At 35.7% G+C, this 21,171-nt stretch overlaps 2 protein-coding genes across 3 annotated transcripts; both read left to right on the top strand.

Moving 5' to 3' along the window:
- Nucleotides 1-1,300: 1,300 nt before the first annotated feature.
- On the top strand, nucleotides 1,301-9,022 carry LOC140050414 (hemocyte protein-glutamine gamma-glutamyltransferase-like). The gene is made up of 14 exons (XM_072095587.1): nucleotides 1,301-1,459; nucleotides 2,054-2,236; nucleotides 2,692-2,949; nucleotides 4,004-4,122; nucleotides 4,293-4,400; nucleotides 4,768-4,942; nucleotides 5,174-5,312; nucleotides 5,449-5,552; nucleotides 5,781-5,917; nucleotides 6,215-6,332; nucleotides 6,500-6,781; nucleotides 6,904-7,064; nucleotides 7,497-7,633; nucleotides 8,309-9,022. Exons 1-14 carry the CDS (start codon nucleotides 1,363-1,365, stop codon nucleotides 8,448-8,450), a joined length of 2,160 nt encoding a protein of 719 aa, XP_071951688.1. The 5' UTR covers nucleotides 1,301-1,362; the 3' UTR covers nucleotides 8,451-9,022.
- Nucleotides 9,023-9,151: 129 nt separating this feature from the next.
- Nucleotides 9,152-20,221, top strand: LOC140050385 (ATPase family gene 2 protein homolog A-like). Of its 2 annotated transcripts, none has more exons than XM_072095548.1 (13): nucleotides 9,152-9,573; nucleotides 9,835-10,120; nucleotides 10,378-11,006; nucleotides 11,149-11,278; nucleotides 11,834-12,017; nucleotides 12,462-12,593; nucleotides 12,755-12,872; nucleotides 13,442-13,590; nucleotides 13,701-13,910; nucleotides 14,096-14,229; nucleotides 15,178-15,304; nucleotides 18,682-18,846; nucleotides 19,844-20,221. In XM_072095548.1, the coding sequence occupies exons 1-13, from the start codon at nucleotides 9,357-9,359 to the stop codon at nucleotides 20,018-20,020; spliced, it is 2,658 nt and encodes an 885-aa protein (XP_071951649.1). In that variant the 5' UTR covers nucleotides 9,152-9,356; the 3' UTR covers nucleotides 20,021-20,221. The 2 variants fall into 2 exon arrangements, with proteins under 2 accessions (XP_071951649.1, XP_071951650.1); XM_072095549.1 differs by having other exon boundaries at nucleotides 18,682-18,856.
- Nucleotides 20,222-21,171: the final 950 nt, after the last annotated feature.

Here is a 21,171-nt window from a genome sequence, read left to right as displayed (position 1 = left end):
CGCAAGGACGTAAACGCAACGCAAGCGTTTTAACCAATGACAAGCGAAGTTATAGACAGTTAGCAATCGCAAGCGAATAAGCCATCGCTTGTGATTGGTCAATTCACTTGCGTTGCGTTACGTCCTTGCGTTGCGTCGCTAGTGGGAACCACGCTTTAAAAGCGACAGTTCGAATATAATCCATCGCTTACTACTGTAGCTTGGTTTCCACTACGACGCAGCGCAAGGACGTAAGACGCATTCAACGCAAGCGAATTGACCAATGACAAGCGGCAGTTCGAATAATCCATCGCTTATCATTGGTCAAATCACTTAAGCTTGGTTCCCACTAGAATGTAACGCAAGGACGTAAACGAAGTTATAGACAGTTAGCGGATAAGCCATCGCTTGTGATTGGTCAATTCACTTGCGTTGCGTTACGTCCTGGTGTTGCGTCGCTTCGCTAGTGGGAACCACGCTTAACGCTGCGCTTAGATTGGTGTACTTCTGTTGCGCTAGGTCATTGAGTTGTCAAGTGGGAAGCTGTAAAGACGGAAGACGATGCCGTTTGGTTAAATATAAAGCGTGGTTCCCACTAGCGACGCAACGCAAGGACGTAACGCAACGCATGTGAATTGACCAATCACAAGCGATGGCTTATTCGCTTGTGATTGCTAACTGTCTATAACTTCGCTTGTCATTGGTTAAAACGCTTGCGTTGCGTTTACGTCCTTGCGTTACGTTCTAGTGGGAACCACGCTTTAGGGATTGAACAGCGGAGTTCTGTGTTCCGAAACTGAACAAGTACATGAATATAGATTTATTCATAGTCGCGGTATAACTGTATAAGTTTATGAACGAACACCCTGACCTTGACTAATTTGAATTATTCTAGTCGGTTTAACCATGGAGTAATTCTTTACTCCATGGTTTAACTTGCTAAAATACGTTCGCGGATGTTTTATCGATATTGATCACAAGGATTGTCTCCCGTTCCGTTCAGTTGTTATAGATATATTATACGGGTGTTCATATGTTTTTAACAATACTTATGTTGACTATCTCCGACTTGCGTGACCTTAATCCTAAACTAATTCTTTAAAAACCGGTTTACGTGCGCATTGTAGCATTTGCAGAGTTTTTGACCTTCACCATGGAGATATTATAATGCATTCTGAATATAGGTATAACAAAGAAATAAATAATAGCTACCGGAAATGAATACTGTACTTTTATTATCTACCGTACTACTACACAATACAGGCGGACTGTGCTTCAGTCATGCGGAACGAATTATGTTTCATATAATAATCTACAGACGGTGTAGCAACATCATTACGACGTTTTCTGAATTGTAAAAACAACTAGGCTTAGTGTGTACTCATGGCTGGTAGAGTACATAGTGAATTCCCATCTTGGTGGTTCTGGGAGCCACCAGAAGATGAACTTGCACCAGAGCCAGCTCCTGCTGCAAATTTAGGTAAGCTCAATTTTTATTGGTAGGCCCTATAATAAAATAATGTTCAAGTATTGTAAACTAATTAGGTCAGCAGCTAAGAGAATAACATACGATACTGTAGATAAGCGTGTACTAGCTTTCTGAACTTAACTCATCCACGCCAGGGAAGAGTGAGACAAGACAATCTCACTCTACCCATCCTGCTTCTGCTCATCAACGCCAGGGAAGAGTGAGACAAGACAATTATCTCACTCTACCCATCCTGCTTCTGCTCATCAACGCCAGGGAAGGGTGAGACAAGACAATCTCACTCTACCCATCCTGTTCTGCTCCTCGCCACGACAAACTCGGAAAAACAAATTCGGAATCATCTATTTTCCGAATTTGTTTTTCCGACAGCATCATTCAACACTTTGTCCCTAGGCATTCCCTTCTCGGGTTCCTTTATGGAAGAGGCGTCAGCTGTCGTCTTTTAATTTGCATTCAGAGTGTAGGCCTAAATGTGATGTTTCTGAGAGTCTTAGACGAAGACAAAGTTTATCCATAATTAGGACGAGTACCAAATCTCTCTCAATTTGTTTTTTATTTAAAGCATAAATTATTTTTTCTCTTCAGACGGGTCTTTGAAAATAGTTTCATACGATTTGAACTTGGACGCAAATCAAAAGAATCATCGAACTGACGAATATGAAAACAAGGAATTAGTGGTACGAAGGGGTCAGGTTATCAAAGTAGATGTAACATTGAATCGGGATTATGACGTCAGCAAACACAAGGCATCGGCTGAGCTAAAATGGGGTGAGAGAACCATGTGATTTTATTTATTAGTTGATTTATATTGTTATTCTAATTTTTCTATTTTTTACAGCAAATCTAAAGTAGCCTTATATGGCATGGCAGCTGTTCATGCACGAACACCTTTAATTACCTGAAGCATAATATATAGTTTTAAGCTTACTAGTGCTACTGGTTATATTATACTGTATGGAGAGAATAAAATAATCAATACTGGTATAAAAGGGATACAAAGAAAATATTATATTCGCTCAACAATTCTCAACTCATGATGTAGCAAAATTCCATTTTGGGCAAAATAAACCCGATCCCCACCGTCCCTACAAATCATTGATACAGTTATTATTAATAGTCGACCTATAATGAAGGCAAACATAAATGGTACGGTATGTGGACAAACAAATTTGCATACAACAAAATGTAATGTTTAAAATCATTCTTTCTTTCCTCCTCAATAGGTAATACTCCTAAAATATCTGATGGCAGTCTGGCTATTCTACCTCCCCTTACTGCTCCGATATCGTCAACCTTTGATGACTGGGGAACGTTAGTTAAAAAGGGAACAGGATCCAAGGTATCACTATCCCTTTACACTAAGGCCGATAGTTTGATTGGACGGTTCAACTTGGTCTTGTACATGACGGATGAAAATGGGCGCAAAAACAAGATGGTCGTGAAAGATAAAATTTTCCTTCTGTTTAATCCCTGGAGTAAAGGTGAGAATCATGCTTAAGCTACGTTCAGACTGTGTGCTGATTCGCTCCGGTGACCTGTCCCTTAAGCTACGTTCAGACTATGTGCTGATTTGGTCCAGTGACATGTCTTTTTAAGCTACGTTCAGACTGTCTGCTGATTCGCTCCGGTGACCCTTCCCTAATTAAGCTACGTTCAGACTGCTTGCTGATTCGCTCCGGTGACCTGAGGAAAATCTGGGCTATTTCAGCGTTTTCATACGGTCCACACACGTACGTTTTGTATGGAATCCAGAATAATTTTTATAGTATGGACGGTTATATTCTTACATTCTACATAAAATATTCACGGGTTATAATCCAGTCACCGGACCAAATCCGGAATCTCAGTTTGAACGTAGCATTAGGTGTTTTATTATGAAACACGTTGAATAAGCTAGCGTGCCTGGAAACAGCACAAACAAAACCAAGCAATCGAAACAATGTATTAACTGTAAATAATAATTATGTATAATACATTATAATAATTTCGATCCTAGAGATCTATTGAATGCAATCGTCACGCACTACACCCTTACACAATGAGCATGCGCATTCGAGTTATTGACAAGCAATAAGCTGCTTATTTCATAGAATGTGGTAACCTTTTAATGTACTTTCTAGATTCCTCTTACAGTTATTCTGAACAAGGTTCAATGCGCGCTCTTCTTACGTCATTACCAGCAACATCATCTCATTAATTATACAAGTCATCATTTTACATAAATTATTTCACATCTCCAGACAGACACAAATACAATTGAATACAAAAGACAAAAACGACTACAGACTCGTAATATAAATTATGCGCTCAGAAACTTGCGTAATAATAAAGAGAGCAAAATAAACATAAAGGTCTTTTGGTTTTTATTGAAGATAAAGATAAATTGAGATTTAATAATCCTTTTTGACGTCATCAATATCCACTTTTCTGAAAATGACATCAGAGGAATGGATCAGGCGAGTTACCCCCCCCCCCCCCCCCGACCCCGATGCATCCTTACACTTAGTAATATTTCTGTTTTTGTACTTTTTTAAGACGATGATGTTTATCTTAGTAATGAGGCTGAAAGACAGGAATACGTTCTCAACGACCAAGGCATGTACTTCTATGGAGCCCAAACAAGAGTTTCAGGTGCCAAGTGGTATATGGGTCAGGTACGGTTAAGTTTGAGTTTTTCAAAGAACTTATTATTACCATTACTGACGTAAGTAGTATAGTAGCTTGTAAAGTATGCACGACACTTGTACCTACTCGTCCGTTTGTGAAACTGAGCAGCTGACGGTTTTTTGCCAACGTTTTTGAGTAATTTTGTTTTATCTTTTAGTATGAAGATTATGTAGTAGGCGGCGTCTTGGATCTTCTTCGAACTAAGCGTACCAAACCAAGATCTTTCGGTAATCCTATTGAGGTTTCCCGGATGCTTTCGGCTTTAGTAAGCAATTTTATAAATCATAATTTATGATTTTAAGATATTGTGTATTGCAAGTATTACATGGTAAAGAAACATAGTTGGTTTGTGGTACATGTAATCACCTTAACAACGGAAATAGGTGAGGTTCTGGAGCAATACAGGATTACTTGTAGTACGGGGCGCCATCCGGGACATACTAATTAGGTGCGGCCAACAAAAATCGAAACATACTCCGTATAGTATGTATCGTTTGCATGCCTAAAGCTCTGTCTACACTCTGTCAATTATATATTTGATTGAATGAAACAAATTAACCTCCCGATTCTCCAACTCATGTTGACGCGACTTGGTTGTTATAAATTTGTTTTAAAATTGTAATATTTTGTAGATTAATAGTAACGATGACAATGGGATGCTTGTGGGTAATTGGAGTGGTGAGTATAGCGACGGTACCGAGCCTACAGCTTGGACCGGAAGTGCCGCAATTTTTAAGCAATACACAATGACAAAGAAGCCAGTTAAGTACGCTCAGTGCTGGGTTTTTGCAAACGTCTTAACAACTGGTAAGTTTGTAGCTATTTATTTTAAATCAAATTATTTTCTCCCACTTTGGACGCAACGCAAGGACGTAAGTGTGCGCCACAATAAATGTAACCAATTACAACGCGATGGGTCAGCCGAACTGTGTCGCTTGTGATCAACTTGCGTTGTGTCTACATCATTGCGTTATTTGCGTCGCATGTAAATCATCTGCGTTACTTGTGTTATTCACAACCCGTTTCTTTACTTGACAGCTTTAAGAGCGCTTGGCATACCAGCACGGCCTGTGTGCAACACAGCGTCGGCTCACGATACTGACGGCAACTGCATTATGGACTATCACTTTGATAGTGATGGTAAACCTATTGATTCGCTCGACGACGATAGTGTATGGTAATTATATTAGAAGCTCCCTTTAAAATTAGTCAAAATATAGACCTGCCAAGTATTAATATTCGTTCAAAGGATCGCTGAAATAAAAAACATGAATGCAAAAACAAATTGTTCTTAATGTTTTCTGCAATTGCAGGAACTTCCATTGTTGGACCGACGTCTGGATGGCAAGACCAGACTTACCGTCTGGATATGGAGGCTGGCAAGCTGTAGACGCAACGCCTCAAGAAAGAAGTGACGGTATGGTGCACCGGTTATCACATGACAGATTTGTGCACCTGTTTTTATTAATGATACATTACAGTTATAATCTGTATTGAATTGATAACACAAAATTAAAACTGGTTGCCCAAAAAATCAAAATTATAAAATAAAACCGTTCCAAATTAATTGTCTGCCATTTGTGAAATAGTGGCCTTCGAGTTTAAGCTGGTTTTTAAATTCATTTTTCTATTGTTTTATTCTTAGGTGCGTTTCAGATGGGCCCGGCGCCGCTAGCAGCCATTAAAGCTGGACATGTACAGCTTTCTTACGACACTAAGTTTGTATTTGCTGAAGTGAACGCATGTAAGGTGAAGTGGAAGTATTCCAAAGATCCCAATGAGGTATGGTTAGTGCGCCCTCTATATCGTCACACAATTCGTGTTCCATCAACAAAATGACTAAAGTGGATATTAGTAGTAACATCTAACATTCTTTTTCTTCATTTTTTATAAACATCATAGTGATAAATATAAGTAATCGTGCTAATGAAGAATCGAATATTTAAGTCTGTCCAATTAACAACAGTCCGTATCAAAATTAGCTTGTTAATTTAAATGTTACTGTACATTAATAGTTCCCAATTATCTATCTATTACTCTATCTATCTATATGAACACATGTGTATAATTTCTCTGCAGCCTCCTACTCCAATAGACATCGAAACTGATTCGGTTGGTATTTTGACAGTCACAAAGGCAGTAGGAAAGATGGAGAAACACATCATTTCCGATCAATATAAACAGAAGGTAATATTAGGCAACTTTTGACTTATTTTGGACTTAAGGACGTAATTCATAAATCTAACTATTTTTACAAAGGCCATAGGTACGGTCGTCGCAAATCGAACGCGTCCTTTTATATAATTATTCAATAATGGCGTATTTTTTTTATAATTCATTTCATACGTTTTCTCTTCATCGTAGGCTCGAATAAAGAACTTCTAGCCATCTACACTGTCGAAAAGTACCTCGGATCCGTAAAAAAACTCATCGTTGCGACAAAAAAAGACGTCGAACTTACAGGTGAACTCCCGGAAGACGTTATGATTGGCAAAGACTTTGAACTTGTTCTGCGCTTTCGTAATACAAGCAAAGAATTACGCAACTGCGTTGTGAGCATGACCGGAAGTTCGGTTTACTACACTGGTGTACGCTCCAAGGAGGTGGTGTCTGAGATGGCGAACGTACCAATCAAACCATCGAAAGGTATGAGCAACTTTTGGCACTAATTCCAAAATTATATTATTTTATTAAAATCGTATAATTCTGTGCAATAGGAAATCACTTACCAATGTGTAAAACATCTGAATCTAAATTTGATTTCCTAGAAACTGTATATCGTCTGAAACTAGTGGCTGCTGACTACCTGCGTGATTTAGTCGATCACGCTGGAATGCGCTTTGACGTCACAGCGGTCGTCGCGGAAACAAATCAGACTATCATTAAAGGATACGACTTTAAATTAACGAAACCAACTATAAAGATCACGGTAAGCAAAATGTATATTACATGTCTGTCACTGGTTCGATATTTCATTTATTTTGAAGAGCAAAACTGGACGCTATTAAAGCTTTGTTCCCACTAAAGCGTGCTTCCCACTAGAACGTAACGCAAGGACGTAAACGCAACGCAAGCGTTTTAACCAATGACAAGCGAAGTTATAGACAGTTAGCAATCACAAGCGATGGCTTATTCGCTTATTCGGTCAATTCACTTGCGTTGCGTTACGTCCTTGCGTTGGGTCGCTAGTGAGAACCACGCTTTAGTAGCAACGGACTTGACGTAAGCGCAACGCAAGGGATTTTGACCAATATATCACCTGAAGTCTCGCTTTTTAATGGACAACTCACTCGCGATACGCGTACGCTATCGCGTTGCGTCCAAATAATGCAAACAACCAAGATTAACTTGTTCATTACAGGCCCCATCAACTGTCGAGAAGGGGAGCTCATTTAACGTCAAGGCGTCGTTCACCAACCCAATGCCGTACAAGCTACAGAATTGCTTCTTCAGTGCTGAGGGCTCTGCTCTGGCTGGTTACAAACGACAGTGGTGTTGGTGAGTATTCTGGTTGCCATACTTTGTTTTTTTGTCTCGTAATATTCCTCCTCATTATTTATGACAGGATATTAACGGAACCACCCAGATGTGTACAGTGGACCGTTGAGTTTAGTCCTTATCTGAGAAAACTCGTTCTACCACCAGAACTATGGCAGGGTAATGAGAGCCTTGAACCTGTGATCATTATTGTATAATAATAATAATACCAGATTTATATAGCGCCCTTTCCATGAGTAATCATGCTCAAAGGCGCTTTACAAGCATTATTACCCCAGTATTTTTTGGGATCAAACACGTATGGAAACATACTCCCATAATGCAGCCGGTAACCAGCGCAGTTGTGTCTAGATCTAACTGGGTACCCATTTATACACCTGGGTGGAGAGAGGCAACGTAAGTAAAGTATCTTGCCTACGGATACAAGCAATGCGGCGAGAGTTGGATTCGAACCTAGGTCTGACGATCGGTAGTCCAACGTCCAACACACTGCGCCACACGCCCTCCTATGTATGATGACTACGGCTTGCGGTGCCCTGCCTTACCGCTCAGTCACTTAACATAATGCTTTATATCTTAATTATACCACCATTATTTTACTTCATAGCATCGAATATACCACAAATATTTGATTGTTCCTCGCTAATTGATTCCCATACCTTTTTATAATTGCAGGAACATTAATGGTAACCAAACCGTGGATTATAATATGAGACTTACGGCTAAGCAGAAAGTTGGCAAGAAAGAAATCATCATTTCGTTCTCGTCCACTGAACTGATCGGTGTTATTGGAGACGCGGACATCACCATACAATAAAAGGCTGCGGTAACATCATCGCGCGCTAACGTAACATTTGATAGTGTAGACAGAGTTTAAGTAGTTGAATTTGGAACTGCAACAGTCGACTCCAAGGGAATTCTGGTCTGTTAGCCGGCCCAAAAATAGGGTCATATTTTATCATTCTAAATTTTTATAACTGAACATTTTTTACTGAAAGTATAGTAAAGTATTTTTACTTTATATAGTGTTTTATGGCAATTTTAATAGCTATTTTTAACCAAGTAGAAAGTGTTACAAAAACGTGTATTGTGTGAAATTATTCAACAAAAAAACATTTATTTCATTTTTTTCATTCCGGTATGAGTTTTTATTGCCTTTTTATACTTAATCGTAAGTATTTTTACCGTTTATATCTTATATTTTAGACCACTAATGGTGTCATCGTCATGTGTGTGACGTCACGTGACTCTGGACAGACAATATGAAGTATAAAACAATCTTGTGTGTTAGATTCACGAATAAAAAATATTAATTTCTATTATTTATGTTAGGTTAAACCTTTTGGAGAAAAAGAACATTGTTAATAATATGCTGACTACTGACTTTAATTTTGTGTTTACGTCTGTTTTGTCATGATACATGGTGTTATTCATACTGTTGGATCAACAATTATTAATGCAACTTAGGCGTTCCATAGACTTCACTCATTCTTTACATCCTACGACCATGGAGGTATTTATACCTCCATGCTACGACGAAACATCTGCAATACACTAAATCACATTTATCTAATAATAATTTAAATCTCGTAGAAGGCACCTAATGCGTACCATATAAAAAAAAACTTGATATTGTGTAGAGGGCGCTCTTAAAGATGGCTGCGCCCATGAGGTGACAATGATTTCTCGGTGGATGTAAGTTAATTAAAGTTTCCTATATAAAATGTCATCTAAGAAGAAATCTAAAAGACCAGAATGGGTTAAATGTGATATTTGCTCTCTTTATATTCACCAAAAAGACACCGAAAGACATTTGCAGGCAAGCTGCAGCATAGGATCTGCGTCCAAATCTGCTAGTAGGCTTTCTTCTGAAGATATAAACCAAAGCTTCGTGCAAGATCAAGTGTTCAACGCTGAAGTATGCGAGCAGGTAGAAAAAGGTAGGATGAGATGGAGGGGCGTTCAGATGGAAAACCTACACCTAAGCATTCTACTCTGTAAATAACAAACATTTAGGCCTAGGTTATGCTCAGACAAAAATATGTATTAGGAATACTAAATAGGCTAGTAGTATATATTACACAACATTAATTAATAAGATAATAAAATAATAATAATAATTAAGCGATAATTAATATAGCTTATTAAAATAAAAGGATTAACAATTTTTTGTAAATATTTAACATGTATCATAAATATAGGGCTGGAGAAAATTCCAAAGTCAATGAAGGAATCACTTGTACAATTGAACCTAGAAACAATGAAACTTTGTGAGATGTGTATTGGTCAGCCAATCACAGTCCACCATCCTGCGAGTCATGCGACCTTCTCAGCATTAGCCTGGCCCTGTTCTAACTTTCCAGCTACTAAATCGGCGCTGAGCACCAACTTACGGAATACTTATAACGTGAAGAGTGGAGAGTATGTACAGCTGGAGAACTTCACTGATGCCTGCTTGCCAGCAAAGAGTATGCTCCTGGAGCCTCGGTATGTCAAGTGCGGTCTCTAACAATTGTATTTAATCGAATAGGCTTTTTAAAATTGTATTACTTGTCTTTTAAGTTTTTTAACTTTAACTTTTAAGTTTTTTAACTTTAACTTTTAAGTTAAGTTTATTAAAGATATAATACTGTCCCCCCAGAAAAATAATTCTGTTAAATTTTTTTTTTTTAATATTTCATTTTAATGTCACATAATACTGTAGTTACAAACATTGTACTTAAATATTTCTTCTTTTTTTTTAGATCAGATATCACAAACCTGCCCTCTATAACAGATCTTCAATGTTTTATGGAATTAAACCTTTCTGGTAGAATGTTCGCTGCTGGGAATAACATCTTGACATGTTTCTATGGCAAACCATGTAGGTTTTCCATAAAAGAAATCACCAGTTTTACTGGGGAGGTCTTCCAGGCAGAAATGACCTCTTGTGAATTGACCTCTTCTGATAAAAGTTTTACTAAAACAAATGTATCTTCTGATTATTCCTTTACAATATCTGACAATTCTTTACTAAAAACTAGTAGTCCTGTTATGAACAATAAAAATAAAAATGAAGTTATTAATTTGAATGAAAGTGTTGAAAGACTTGGAGAAGATGTAGAATGCTTAAACATCACAAATGATGACTTAACGTCTACTCCCAAGAAAATTACTTTAACTGATAAAGTTAATTTTCCATGTGTACATTTTTTTGTTGTGAATGAAAATACAAAAATACATATACAAAATAATGAAGACAGTACAGATGACGGTCATAGGTCAATTGAGGTTGTGACCTATGACATGATTGGAGGAATTTCTAGGCAACTTGGTACTGTACGGGAAGTGATTGAAACACCATTGAAAAACCCACAGCTTTTCAAAGATTTAGGTGAGTACTGATCTTCTCAGACAGACCTCATACAGAATAACCTCATACATAATAAATAAATAAATAAACTTCTTTTAAAATTGAACCAAGTGCTTGAAATCGACCATAAAAACCACCAACGCACAATGCCTTTTTATTGCAGGTATACAACCCCCAAAAGGTGTACTTCTTTATGGCCCACCAGGTGTTGGTAAGACCATGATTGCCAAGGCTGTGGCTCATGAAGCAGGAGCCCATGTAATCATAATTAACGGACCAGAAGTCATAAGCAAGTTAGTTGCATTTTACATTTTTTTAAATTTTGAAATGTGGTCCTTTTCATAAATGTATAAGATTGGAATAACTTGTTTTATATAGCGCCGATAAACAAACATTCTCACAGTGCTTTACATTATGCTGGCTACAGCAGAGTCAACATTCATTTTAATAAAAAAAGCTTCTTTAAATAAATTGGGTTTTAGACGGGATTTAAAAATGATTAATTAGCTACACTGTGCTATATCTCTTAGAAGTCTGTCCCACAATATGAGCTCACGAATTACACAAGTCCTTTCACATACAATAACTACAATAGAGACAAATTGTTTAATGTAGTTTGGTGGTTAAGGTCCTTGGGGTCCTAAGTTGAAATCCTGTAAGATGCCAGAAACTTTGCTCATGGCAAAAAACAAACTTGCTTTAACTTGTTTGCATAGAACATCCTGTATTTATGTTTATTTGTGAATATAGTGAAGTAGAGTGAATGAACTCACATGGCTAGCAATCCCTGGCAATATGCCTAAAACGAGAATATAGAGAATTTGATTTATTATAAACTTCTCTTTTAGATTTTATGGAGAAACTGAATCCAAACTGAGGGACCTGTTCAAAGAAGCATCTGCCAAAGCTCCAAGCCTTGTGTTCATTGATGAACTTGATTCCCTCTGTCCCAAAAGAGAGAATGTCGCCAGTCAAGTGGAGAAGAGGATCGTTGCCACTCTTTTGACACTGTTGGATGGCATTGGATCTTCAGTATGTAATCATTTGATATTTTATGGTGCGCCACTGCTGATTTTCTTCAATTTCTCTTTCATCTCATAAACATACAAAGCACATAACAAAAATGAAAGATGAAAGGGACCTCCAGGAAACCCCAGGGACCTCCAGGAAACCCCAGGGACCTCCAGGAAACCCCAAGGACCTCCAGGAAACCCCAAGGGCCTTGTGATAGGAAGCCCACTAAAAACTATTCTTTAACTTCTTTTTTACCTTTATTGCTTTGGGCTAATATATCTTTCAGTCAATCTCTAATTTTTCAATTCTACTTCTATTTTATAATCAAAATTAATTTCTTCCATCTAATTTAATTTGAACAAGATGACAGTTGTGTAACTAAACTGTTATTGTATAGAAAGATCAAAATTAAAATATGACATAAAAGCCGCAACCCTAAAAAAGAAATTCACTATTTTTTAGAATGAAAATGAACATGTGATGGTCTTAGGAGCAACCAACCGTCCAGATGCTATAGATGGCGCTCTGAGAAGACCAGGAAGGTTTGACCGAGAAATTGAGATAGGTGTGCCGAATGCACAAGATAGGGCAGATGTAAGTTGAGATAGGTGTGCCGAATGCACAAGATAGGGCAGATGTAAGTTTGTAAACAAACATAGAATCACCTGTATATAATTTCACAATCAACAAAATACACGGACACTATACAACGAAAAAAGTTATCAATTTCTAATTAGAACTTCTCTTTAATTTAGATTCTGACAAAGTGTTTACAGAAAATCTCTCATTCCTTATCAAGTGAAGATATTGCAAAGCTTTCGGACTCGGCTCATGGTTATGTTGGCGCAGATTTAAAATCTGTCTGCAAAGAAGGTAATCAACCAATTCAGTATCTGACTAGAACATCCAATTCAGAAAAGGCATGCCATGACGAGTGTTCAGCAGTTCAGTTGTTATCAACTATTTTTTTTGGTGGGGGTTTCTTTTATGAAGATTTTGAGTCTCCCGGAGAGGCCAGATAGTCAAATACCGTAGCCTCCCTCTTAACTACCTAATCTTAAGTACAAAAAAAAAAAGAAAAAAAAACTTAAGTTGCTTAAAATAAGTGTTAGGTATGGAAAGCCAAATCTGCCAAAATACAGATTTGGCTTTCCATTTATTTTATTTTATTTATTCAATTTCCAGGCATACAGACAACAACATTAACAAACGAAGTGTGGATGTAGTACCCTGTGGATTGCCGACAGTGCAAGCACTATCAAAGTGGCTCTCCAATACTCCAAACCACATACATAAATCACATAAAAATATATACCCACTAATATAAAAAATATACAAACTCATGATATTATTAAATAAAATGATGAATTATATAAATATATTTTAGCTTGTATCATCAAAGTATATTATTCTTACAGTCAATTTAATGTATCTTTGTTTAGCTGGAATGTATGCCTTCAAACGACATTCAAAATCCCATAATGCATCTGGTGACCTGTCAACAATTTCTGTTGTCATGGAAGATTTTACTCTTGCTTTGAAAGATGTGAAACCTAGCGCAATGAGAGAAGTAGAAATTGACGTTCCAAAGGTAACTTTTATCAGATCCTTTTATTAAACATTTTTTTTAAATATTTTCTTAGAAAAAGATTTAATTCCAAGTATCCTATTAATAAAGTGTTGTTTTTGTTAAATATTTAGGTTTATTGGTCAGATATCGGGGGACAGGATATTGTGAAACAAAAGTTAAAACAAGCTGTTGAATGGCCATTAAAGCATCCTGAAGCATTCGTCAGAATGGGTATAGCGCCCCCAAGAGGAATCCTCATGTACGGGCCACCTGGATGCTCAAAGACGTTGATTGCCAAAGCACTTGCTACGGAAAGTGGATTGAATTTTATTTCTGTCAAGGTAGCTAGCGTTTAAGTATCAATTGAACCAAGAACCCAAGATTTTAAAGTCCAGCACTATTCTTAAGCGTCATTTATGAAAACACACAAACAATGCATTTGATATTCATTTTTTTTAATAGACATTTATATATGGTGTATAAAATTATTTATAAATGCTTTTCACTTGTTGTGCACTCACTTTAGGGTCCTGAGCTTTTCAGTAAATGGGTAGGTGAATCGGAAAGAGCAGTGAGGGAGGTGTTCAGAAAAGCTAGGCTCGCATCCCCTTCTATTGTATTCTTTGATGAAATAGACGCATTAGCGGTTGAGAGAAGCAGGTTAGTATGTTCCAAGTTGCATTAAAAACTCTAAATAATGACACATGATAATACATAATTGTAATATTGGTTTGCATGATGAATAACACTAGTTTGTTTGTGGTACACTCTGTGTTTTAAAAAGTTGAGAATGTCTCAACATTTTGGTTGATATGGACATAAAGTATACAAGATGATTTACAAACATGATTGGTTGCTGGTTATTAGTTGACAATTCAATTAAGATCATTCTTAACTTGATGAGTAGAGTTGGTATCATCTTTACAATTAACAAATAGTTTCTACACTAATTAGAATCATGGATCTTTTGACTAATTAAGCTACTGACTTGGACTAAATTATAACAAACCATACAATCTTGTAATGAAATAATAAATTAATAATGATAGTCTATTATTAGAATGTTAATGAATTCTAGTGATTAGTAGTGTTCCATTTAGTGCATGTCTGATGACGAGTAAGTTTCCCAGTAACTGGCCAATTTTGGCCTGTCAATTTTTTGGTAATATTGAATTTGGGTTTTGAAAAAAGGCCTGCTGGAATAGTATCCAATTTTGAAGGATGATCCTTAACAGTGAGTACACACAATCTATATTCATTTTCTTACTAAAAATGAAATAAAATTTAGATACAATAATGAGACATAGCTTGTAAGTGGGAAAGGGCAGATACATGCTCTGTAATAAAATATCTCTTTACAATATATTTTCATATTTATTCATTTCACGACTTATCTTCCTCACCAGTGCCTAGGGTACTGAACCAGGTTGTTTATATGTTTCATTGTTTTTGTTAAGGCATTAACACTTTTATGAATCTTTTTTTGTTTTATCTCTGCAGGTTTTTTGACTAGACTAGTGGCTTTCTTGAATCATGTGTACCAAATGATGTTCTTTATCTTATACAGGACTTCTTCATCTTTAACAAAAGCTCTGTTTTTTTTTCCAGCTCGTCTGGAAGTAGCAACGTTGCAGACAGGGTTTTAGCTCAACTACTCACCGAGATTGACGGTGTTGAGACACTGTCGGATGTCACAATAGTTGCCGCTACAAATAGACCAGATATGATTGACAAGGTGAGTTGCCTTACCAGGTCATTTATTTATTTATGTACAAAAGAACCGAAGAAATATAAACGAATTGGCACAGACAAGCTTTCTCCGACATAAAACCATAGAATCTTTGATATTGGTCCAAAATAGGCTCTTTCAGGCATAAAAATGAAACGAGTATTACGAATCCTATGATTATTAATTTTAATTAATGTTTTGTGAACAGTTGTTGACATTTGATTTATGACAACCTCTAAAAATAGGTATGAGAGATACCTAATATTGTAATAAAGTTTGACCAAGATTAACTCCAAACCTTATCAACGTCTTTTGATCATTCAAGTGTTGTCCTATTTTTTATTCTGGTTTATAAATGCATAAATATAGGCTGAAATAGCTAGTTTACGAAAAACAAATAGACCTGGTATCCAGAGAGTTGTAACTTCTCATTACAAATCCGTGAACTATCTATATAACATATAAAAAAATGAACTAATCTAGAAACTTTATTTGACAAAAAAAATGTGATGTGCCCATTTATGGACACTATGATGTCATATCACTACCATATTATTTAGGCACTTACACTTTTTTGTCAAGCTACATTGATAGTGCTTAGGAAATTTAATAAAAATGTAAAAATATTAGCTTAAATTAACTGACTTTAGTAAAATCGCTTTTAAACAAAGTTAAATCCAACCCTGCTGTTTGTTCTTTGTTTAGAACCTGAGTAGGCTGACTAACTTCAGAATGATATTTCCCTACCCTCAACATCTTAGTATTAGCTGCAATATAAATATAGTGATAGTATTGTTCCAAGATACTTGAATGTATAACATATTTTATGGCCTATAAATTTTTATCTATTGCTTTTATATGTTCAACATCGTTTGTGGAACAAGATTCAGTATTTTCAAAAGAGATTAAATTGTTTTAAGAGATGTTCTACTAGGTTCTGTGTCTGCTGCCTATCAAAATGATGCCGCATTCCGTTCTATTTTTCTTAAACTTAAACTTTTATAATGTTTTAAGTAAAAAAAGTTAAAAATAAAATTAATGAAAACTGGTGCTCAATCTAGATAATAATTGTTAATTATTAATAATATTACCTTTTATTAAATTGCTAGAATATCATCCAACAACAAATTATTTACTAAACATGAAATCAAATAGTGTCATGATAAGTTTAAGCAAGATGGAATAATAGAACCCATTATGGGGACACTTTCGGGACCCAACAAAGTGCTCTCTTTAATTGATGTGTCCCCTAAACAGTGATGTATCCAATGTCTTGAATAATATGTTGTATATATGTGTTCAGTTTCTTTTCCTTCCACTGATCTGTTAAGCTTTATTATTGAAGATAACTCATTAGTTCATGTCAATCCTCTGTTGTTCTTTACTTATTCATCTTCATTAGACAATATTTCCTCTAGTTGACCTCTTATTTGACCTCTTATTAAGAAAGATCAACATGATTAGATTTACTCTGTACTGTGAAACAAAATGATAAATGAGTTGCTATGAAGTCACATACATAGGATTCCTGTTAGAGAGTGCGGGATCTTTGTTACATTACAGGGTATTGACATGTAGTAGGCCTACACTCAGTCACCCACATATATGCATTCACCCGATTCTCTCTAATATAACTCTTTAACATCTGAAATAATGTAGTAATATGTCAATCTTATATTTCCTTAAATTGTTCGAAATACAAAGGAAATGTCGTCCTGCTTCTATAAAATATTTTCACGGTTTCTAGTGAAATGATTGGAGTGGAGTTGTGGCTTGGTGGTTATGATACTTGGCTACCAATCCAAGGGTCCTGGGTTCAAGTCCTGTCATATGTCAAATACTTGTTTGTATGTGTTCAATTCAAGATGGCTTGTTAAAGTGAAAGCAAAGTTATTGGTAACATGTGACGTGAATCTCAAGATAAGTTGAGATTTGAAGGATATTATGAACCAAGATCTTTCACTATCGTACAAGAAAATCTGAAACATATGAAGTATTGCCAAATGGATGAAAATGTATCCTAAATTTGAGATTCAGAATGAACTGTACTTGCCTGAAATATTCACTCAAAAATCTAAAATGCTTTATGTTTTTGGTATTTAATATCGTTTGTTGTATTCTTCTTGTTTTGAATCTTTGAACAAATATTCTATAAGTATCTAACATGTTTGAAAAATGTGATAAAGTGCCCAAATATGGTAGTTATATGCTAAAATATAGTAGTGATATGACATCACCATGTTCATGGGCACATCACTTTTTTTTCACATAAAGTTTGACAGAGCTTTTGTTTAATATTTTCTGTAATCAGATTACATTTTTAGTGGACATAAGTTATATGTGAACCATCTTTATTAATTTCATTTTAATTGTGTTCATGTTTTTACTGGACATAAGTTATATGTGAACCATCTTTATTAATTTCATTTTAATTGTGTTCATGTTTTTACTGGACATAAGTTGTATGTGAACCATCTTTATTAATTTCATTTTAATTGTGTTCATGTTTTTACTGGACATAAGTTATATGTGAACCATCTTTATTAATTTCATTTTAATTGTGTTCATGTTTTTACTGGACATAAGTTATATGTGAACAATCTTTAATAAGTTTCATTTTAATTTTGGGTCTTTTTATAGTGCCATGACCACTATTCAATAAGTTTGATTTCAGTAAAATCTTCATGTTTTTACTGGACATAAGTTATATGTGAACCACCAGTCCCTGTGTGAGTGCTAAGCACATGATGTCATTGATGTAGGCATTTTGTAATGTCAGGACCACCTTCCATCTATCTCCCACCATCAATATGATTGGCATATTGATGGACTCTCTCACAACTTTACTACTGGCAAAGGCTTGTTGACTTATTTTCATTTCAAATTAACTTATCGTTGTGCCGTGTGAGTTCAGTGTCGATTTAAACAGTCATACAGCCTTTGAGTCTATGAGCATATCATTAGCTAAATTATGGAATAAATGTATGGCTTAGATGATGTTAGATGTAAATAATATATCACTATTAATAAGATAATATAACCACTTTCATATTTAAAATAATAGACACTGTGACCACACTCAAATAGACCCATGAATAAGAAACAGGTTTTTTTTATCTGTGGCTGCGACACGAACAGTTCCACACCCCTTAACAGACACCACGCACCACAGAGAATACATAGTACAGTACTGTTGGTATTTGTCACAGCCAAACATAAGATCAAAGAACGGTTCCTATCTTGTTCTGTTGTTAGATTGCCTTGCTTTTACCAACCATACCACAAATCCCCTTCCTGAAACCCATCATACTGCCTTGATAATTTGGGTTTTTAATGAATTAGAAAATATAAATACTGACATATAAGTGAATTTGTTCTTGCAGGCTTTGATGCGTCCAGGACGCCTGGATCGTATACTTTATGTACCTTTACCAGATCCAGCAACAAGGACCGAAATCTTAAAGATCAACTTCAAAAAGATGCCCATCGCAGAAGATGTAGATGTTGAATCAATCGTGGGTCAAACAGAAGGCTACTCAGGGGCAGAGGTGTGTAATGGTAAAAAGTGACTCACTCTGAAAATAGAATGAATTCATGTTCATTATTAATAATATTAGGGATATTTGATTTGAGTATTCATACAAGATATGAATTAATTTTATTTTCAAATTAAAATTTCCAGATTTGTTTTGTACCAAGTAGAAGTAGTCAAATAAATTTCATAATACAAATTACTATGTTTTGGAATTTAGATTAAATGAATGACACTGATAGCTGTAAAGCTTTTCAACATGTGGCTAAGTAGGTTGCAGTGATCAATGCAATTAACAGGATTCACTTAATTGATTGACCTAATTATAACCTGTTCTAGAATCCATTATGGTACCTGTAGACTACCTCAGTTTGACTCGATTATAACATGTTCTAGGATTCATTGTGGTATCTGTAGACTACCTCAGTATGAATAGTGGATAATACTGTTTTAATATACAGAAAACAGGATTCACTTAATTATTGATTGACCCGATTATAACCAGTTCTAGGATCCATTTTGGTACCTGTAGACTACCTCAGTATGAATGGTGGATAATACTGTGTTTGTGTTGTTTTTAGGTTTACATGATGAATATAGTAAAGCTCTGTCTACACTATCAAACTAGTTTGACAAAAAAAAGTGTGATGTGCCGAAATATGGTAGTGGTATGACATCATCATGTCCATATATGGGCACATCACATTTTTTTGTCATATAAAGTTTGATAAGTACACAATTGGAGTAGTACCGCAAACCTAACTAACTATAGTGTAGTGAATTATATGGTAGGCATAATGGTAGGCCTAGAATTATTTCAAAGGTGTGACAGAATAGCTCAAGGGTAATGTTGAAATGTATGTTCTAGTTCAGTAACAAAGTCTGAAAATTTAAGGTTTTTAAATACATACAAAGGTATTCCTTAAATGTGTTTTTAATAATATTTTTGACCTGACATATTTTTCAAATTTGTGAGAGTATTTTTTTAATTTAATATAAATTTATGATTACAGGTAGTGTCCGTCTGTCGAGAAGCCGCACTCTACGCAATGCAGATGGACATTCACACCGAGGTCATCTCTTCTGTCCATTTTGTCCAAGCCTTAAAGTCTGTCAGACCTAGGATTACTAAGGACACTGTACAGTTCTATGAGGCATATGAACAGAATTGTGGCTTACACTCTGTTTAATGTAAGGCAACAGAAGAAATTCTTACTTTTTAACTTTTTTTATACCAGTATTTTATTTTAAAATATAGATACCAAAAAAAAGTATATTCATCAAAGAATAACATAGATAATATTATGATGGTATTAATAAAAGAACTGATGACAAAGACCATTATTCCATTTCTGTTTTTTCCCCTAGAGCTACATTAAACTTCTAAAGAGCCGACTAGACAGCAAAATGATTACATTTAAGTTCACTCTCTAGTTAATTAAACCTCTATAGTTTTTTTCACTTATTAGAAAAAAAATGAAGATATATAATGTATTGTACATTTATACTCTATGGTTTTAACCTCATTTTTGGTCAAACAATAAACTATTGAAATAGATGATCTATTTTACCGTTCCAATTTCATAGCAATCAACTTTTTTTAGCAATTTACCCTCATCATTTGAACTCTTTGGGGAATATATGGCAATGTGTGCCTGAGGGAGTAGTAGCAATGGTCGTGTACCTTTGGGCGCAAAACATGTGTTACTAACTTATATACCACCCACTAGAATTACTGACAGATTCCAATTCAAATAATTTTGTGATAAATATTTTTATATGACACTTTTATACACACACACACATTTAACAGCAAGTGTGAATACAGGAGGTAAGTAAACATACAATACCTGATTCTCGATAGGCCACTACAGTATATATCTAAATTTGTGTTTTACTAACATTACACATGTATAGACCAACCCTTAGCCTAACCTTCCATGATACAGGCACCACATGTGATACACATATGTATTGTGGAATTCTCCAATGATACTGGAGAAATATTGTCATAGTGGAGATACAGCACTGAGAATTTGGCGGAATAGTTACAGACAGATGCGATGAGGACCCGCAACGCAACGAGCGTAAATTGACCAATCACAAGCGTTGGTTGATTATAGGAACTGTCGCTTGTGATTGGTCTACTCACATGCGTTGCGTTTACGTCGTTGTGTTGTGATGAAAAACTATAACATTTAATTTAGTGCTCTGTTTGTGTGGCCCGACGATCGACAGTAGGCCTAATATTAATTGCAAACGCCTGAATGACGTACGCTTGTCTGTAGACAAAATGATAGCTAGCATATGATTGGAAACATTGGTATTTTAAATGTCAAAC

The sequence above is a fragment of the Antedon mediterranea genome, chromosome 5, assembly GCF_964355755.1.
Source record: "Antedon mediterranea chromosome 5, ecAntMedi1.1, whole genome shotgun sequence".
NCBI classification, from domain to species: Eukaryota; Metazoa; Echinodermata; class Crinoidea; order Comatulida; family Antedonidae; genus Antedon; species Antedon mediterranea.
Note: the sequence above shows the minus strand (reverse complement) of the source record. Positions and strands in the feature narration are given on the sequence as shown.